Source organism: Morone saxatilis, unplaced genomic scaffold (assembly GCF_004916995.1).
Source record: "Morone saxatilis isolate NCDOM2014 unplaced genomic scaffold, NCSU_SB_2.0 Contig18, whole genome shotgun sequence".
In the NCBI taxonomy this organism is placed as follows: Eukaryota; Metazoa; Chordata; class Actinopteri; family Moronidae; genus Morone; species Morone saxatilis.
In genome coordinates this window covers 4,267,579-4,272,707 of record NW_023339740.1, presented here as the reverse complement: position 1 = coordinate 4,272,707, position 5,129 = coordinate 4,267,579, and the positions used below count along the sequence as shown (strand labels likewise).

Sequence of the window (5,129 nt, the reverse complement as noted above, 5' to 3'; positions counted from 1 at the left end):
CTTTGAGATTCTTTTATGAAAAGTGCTTTACAAATAAAATGTATTATTATTATTATTATTATTATTATTATATCATCAGTTCCTTCATGGTGCTGAAATGATAGGTTGATTAATCAGTAAGTTATCGTCACTTATCAAGAAAAATCAACAGAAATGCAGAACACTTGCATACTCACATTTTGCTTTTCTCTGTTATATCTTTGTAAATGAGATGTCTTTGGGTTTGGGGACTGTTTGGACAGGTTTTGGACAAAGTAAGCATTTTGAAGACTGGCAGAAAATGAAAGTCTTACTCTGTACAGAGCAGCCATTAAACATTTATGCTACCTGTCCTGCTGATGCTCCACTCCCTATCATCGGATGCTTTAAATCTGTCATTCAGTAATGCAGATGCTGTATTTGCTTTATGTAAAACGACGTTCTGAAGAATGTCGATGAAGAAGTGAGTTCAGGTGGGTTCACCCTGACTACCAGCCCGGTTATACTTACAGATAAGCACAGATACAGAAGCAGCTCCCTCTGCTGCAGCAGGGTTGTGTGTTTGTGTGCGTGCGTACGTGCGCGCGCATGGGGAATCTCCTCCTCAGTCCCACCCCTTCACATTAGTGTTGTGCATGTGGTAAAAGGCTGCAGCACCACTCACTCCACTCAGAGAGCAGCTCAGAGCGCTCAGCATCCTCCACACCTCCGCCGGGACTCCAACCAACGCTCCTCTCTCCAAACTTCCCATCAGCGCTCCTGGAACATTACGGCAACCGAGCTGCTCCTTGAGGGGAAGTCTCCCTCTTTTCATTCCCTGAGCTGGCCCTGACGCGTGATTTTAAACGCGCAGCCTGACTTTTTTCCCGATGTGGAGCCTTAAATGTTATAATAGCAAAATAAGCCGCTTTTTGGACTCGAGGTGGGACGCGGTGTTTGCTTTTTGGATGTGCGGATCTTGGCGCTCTGCGCACCGGCTCAAGCATCTAAAGTGCTAGTAGTAGTGAAAAGACTGAACAGACTTTGTGGAGGGGGGTTGGAGAAAGAGACCCCGGGCAGCAGCGTCAGGGGGAGACATGGTCCAGAACGTAATTCTGGTGTTTTTTCGCAGGAGACTGAGCCAGAGGCCGGCCGTGGAGGAGCTGGAGAGTCGGAACATCTTAAAGCGTGAGTAGTTGAACCATCGATACGGGTTTACAGCTCCAAACGCTCCAAACTGAGCAAACTGAGCAAACCAGCGCTATTTTCTGTCTGTGACACTGTGCAGGGATTTAAATAGATCTCACTGTGGGACTGTGGGTTTAGATATACTTTTAATTTGAAGAAAAAAAAAGTTAAAATCCCAAAAGTATTTCGACTGTATCAGGCGTGGTTAAGTCTGTGTTGACTTTATTGTTTCGGTCTGCATTAAAAAAAACAAAATTCAAAATAAGACAAAACAAAAATGTTATTTTAAATTGTGATTGTTATATATATATATGTTGTTTTTTAGTATTTGTACAGCTGAAATAATAAGTCCAATTATGAACCAGTGGATGACAGGAAAATATCAACAATTTGAATATATAACTGAATCATTTTTCAAGCAAAAACTCTGTTTACATCATCTCAAATGTGAGGATTTCCTTCTTTCCTTCAGTTTTATATTATTATTATGGAATAGCTTTGGCTTTTGCACTGTTGTTCAGACAATACAGTCAATTGGAGATGTTAATTTGGCTTTGGGCATTTTTGATGGACTATTTTTTTGACCATATGAATCAAGTGAGAAAATAATCGGCAGCAATAAAAATATATTTTTTGCATATCTTTATCTATACATATATTTGCAGAACAATATTCAAATATAGACATCATGGATAATGATAGACCCCTGCCCACAAATCCCCCAAATCAATGTAATACTCCACTATTATTTCTGTAGGGGTCATACTGAGCAGTTAGACTGTAGTGCCCTCTTTTATCTGTGGATCTGGGCTCATATTTGAATCCTTCATTCATTTAGCTCCCCATTGAAGCGACGACCCTGTTTTATTCAGAAGAATAGCTCCTCGTCTGCAGGGAGAAGGTGTCAGATCGTAGCACTTCAAAACTGTGAAACTAGCCGAGCTGTCCTTACAATACAGAACAATTATGAAACAGCCGCGTGGGGGATAAAGTCCCGCATTCGTAGTGAACTGTGTCTCCCAGCTGAGACGGGCCACCTGTGATCCCTGAGCAGCTGCATGTTTCATCACTGACCCCGTCTCTCTCTGCACAGCAACATGTGTTCAAGCTAAACACTCACCCTGAACCGCAACACATTCATTCACCCACTCTCCCAACCACAAACTAAAAGCCTTCTGGATATATGCAAACAGTTGAGTCATCTCAGATGGTGACACGTGCCCGCCTCATTGCCAAATAGCTCAAAATTTGTTTGGAATGAAAGAAGGAGATTAAAAATAAATGAAGTGACATCTAGTGATCTCTCTGCTGCATCTAATAAAGAGAAATCCCATTAGTGCTCTAATCTGCTCGTGTCACATTCAGCACTGATCCACCGCTGAAGTCCTGTCCTCAGCACAGTTGCAGACCCGGCTCACTTAGGAGTATTGATTGTGAGGGGGATAAGACATATTAGCTCTGTTAATCACAGAGTTCATCAACTGTCCAGTGCCATGATACAAACAGTGACAGTGTATTTACCCAGTTAATACATGTAAGTGTATTAGAGTGATTTAGACTTGCTTTTTGGTTATAATGTTTGTCTTTTTTGTGTCAACAGAAAGAAATGACCAGACGGAACAGGAGGAGAGGAGGGAAATCAAACAGCGGCTGAACAGAAAGGTAGGCAGCTGCACTGATCCGAGCAGTTTCTTTGAATTTCATCCATTTAATCCCACATTGGACTGGGAGTCCCTCACGTGGACTGTCAACCAGCCACAACAGAACCTTAATACCCAACCTGCTGCTGTTTTTATTAATATTTACTTTCTATCACCAAGCTCTTTGCTGATTGAATGCATTGATAAGCTGATGAGCTGACATTTATTTGTATGTTTTCCAGCTGAACCAGCGGCCGACAGTGGACGAGCTGCGTGACAGAAAGATCCTCATTCGTTTCAGTGACTATGTGGAAGTGGCCAAAGCTCAGGACTACGACAGGAGAGCTGACAAGCCCTGGACCAGACTGTCAGCTGCTGACAAGGTAGCTTAAAAAAATCCATCCCTGGTTTTTAGGACAGATCAGCAACACTTTCATATATTAAAATGGTGCAAGAATTTGATTCAGTGGCCATATTCTGCGTCAGCCTCTCTCCAGGGTTTCTGAAGGTCTTTACAAGTCTTAAAAAGTATTGAATTCAGTTTCCTCATAAAGGCCTTAGAAAGTACCTCTGCAAAAGTCTAAACTGTTTTTAGATTGCGGGCTGTTACACACTGTGCTGCAGGAGGCTGTTTACTCCTTTTTCAGTCAGCACCATCTCACCTATAGCAACTGCCACTACTGTTGCTGCAGCAGCTACGACACTCAGAGTCTCATAATAGGCATCTGAAGCCACATTGTAAAGAATAAGAGTCATTTTCCATAGGTTCATCCATCCCTCCATTCATGTAATGCCACTTATCCAAGTACAGGTTGCATTAATTGAATTGAATATATCATTAGGAATTATTGTTATATGCAATTTAGGAGTAGTGAAAATATGTGACATATCAATAAATAATGCCAGGGTATATTTAACGCTCTGGGTTTTCATCATAATTGTGCTGCAATGATTATGAAACAGGTAACACATTACATTCTCTGTGGTATTAAAAAGGTCTTTAAATGTCTTTGGGGAAGCCCCGCAGAGACCCTGCCTGTCACGAAGAACATTTCTAATACAACCTCCTGGTTGTCACAAACTTTGATTGTGGGTGTGAAAGATTAAACCCAGTTAAGCTTACATAATCGGCGCCTAAACGGCAGATGTTTCTCCGTTTTCATAACATCCTCATTTGAGCTTCACCACCTGAGCGTCTGCATCGATGTATGAAGCGGACGCACCTGGGCTTATGCCTGTGTTGTTTTTGCCTTTGTTCCGCAGGCGGCGATACGGAAGGAGCTGAACGAGTTCAAAAGCAACGAGATGGAAGTTCATTCTTCGAGCAAGCATCTGACAAGGTCAGTGTGATATTATTATCTCCCTTTTTGCTCTCTTTTTTGCCTGCTTTATTGTTAGCAGGTGATGTCTAAGAGGGTCATTGTGACATTGTGCGACTCAAAGATTCAAAGGTGCATTATCCGACAATTTCACATCAATGAGTGCACACACCCTGCAGAGTAAGGCTTAAATTTAGCTGCAAGCAGGCCCCCTGAGATGAGAAAGTTGCACCCTTTTGCACCACCTCTCCACTATAATAAATGGTCGCATATATTTAGCTTACGTTTTGCTTATGTCAAGACTGTCTGTAGCTATAAAAAATATCCCGAATTAGCCAGGGTGGTGCTTACGCAAGACCCCATTTTTGAGGAGAGGCCATTGGCTGCTTTTAACAGCACTGTCCATTGGGCTAATAATAGGACTCTTGATTGATGAAACCCTATGTGAATATTTCAGCCCACGCTCACACTTTTCCCCTCTTTTACCCCTTTTGTAGGTTCCACCGGCCTTAGCAAGGTTTCTTCTGTGAAGAGTTGCTGATATCTGGTTTTGTCAGTGAAGACCTTGCACGGAGTCTTCCAGTGCCCTGGCCCACAGTCAGTGGGTGTCCTGGTGTTTTTGTCCAGCGAACCTTGGAGGCTATGTCTCTAGAAATGGAGCCGCCGGTGGACAGGGACGCATGCGGCGAGCTCCACTTCTGCTCAGAGGAACATGACCTCAACCCTCACTTCACCTTGTCGGAGGAGCAGGAAGAATGGAGGTCATGTGTTCGCCATAGACAAGCAGAGACTTTTTTTCGTAAACAGACTGTTTTGAGCGACGTCCTTTTTGATGCCACATGGGGGAGATGTGCATGTGACCGAGTCGACCAGTCCCACTCCAGTATCAGTAGTCACATCCCCAAGCTGTGTCTGAGTCTCACTGATTCAGTCGATGGTGTTTCATATCAACAGTGTAAACAGAAACCTTGTCTGTGTAGAAGACAAAAATCCCTTTGTAAGCACTATTTATTGTCTGCACAAT

General features: G+C 42.9%; 1 protein-coding gene across 2 annotated transcripts in view; it reads left to right on the top strand.

Moving 5' to 3' along the window:
* phactr3b (phosphatase and actin regulator 3b) overlaps positions 1-5,129 on the top strand; it is a gene marked incomplete in the record, with an annotated part of 52,307 nt that extends 47,178 nt beyond the window's left edge. For both annotated transcript variants that reach the window (XM_035662893.1, XM_035662894.1), the window contains 5 exon segments: positions 1,091-1,146; positions 2,747-2,808; positions 3,029-3,169; positions 4,050-4,126; positions 4,603-5,129. In XM_035662893.1, the coding sequence (XP_035518786.1) occupies positions 1,091-1,146; positions 2,747-2,808; positions 3,029-3,169; positions 4,050-4,126; positions 4,603-4,618 (352 nt within the window).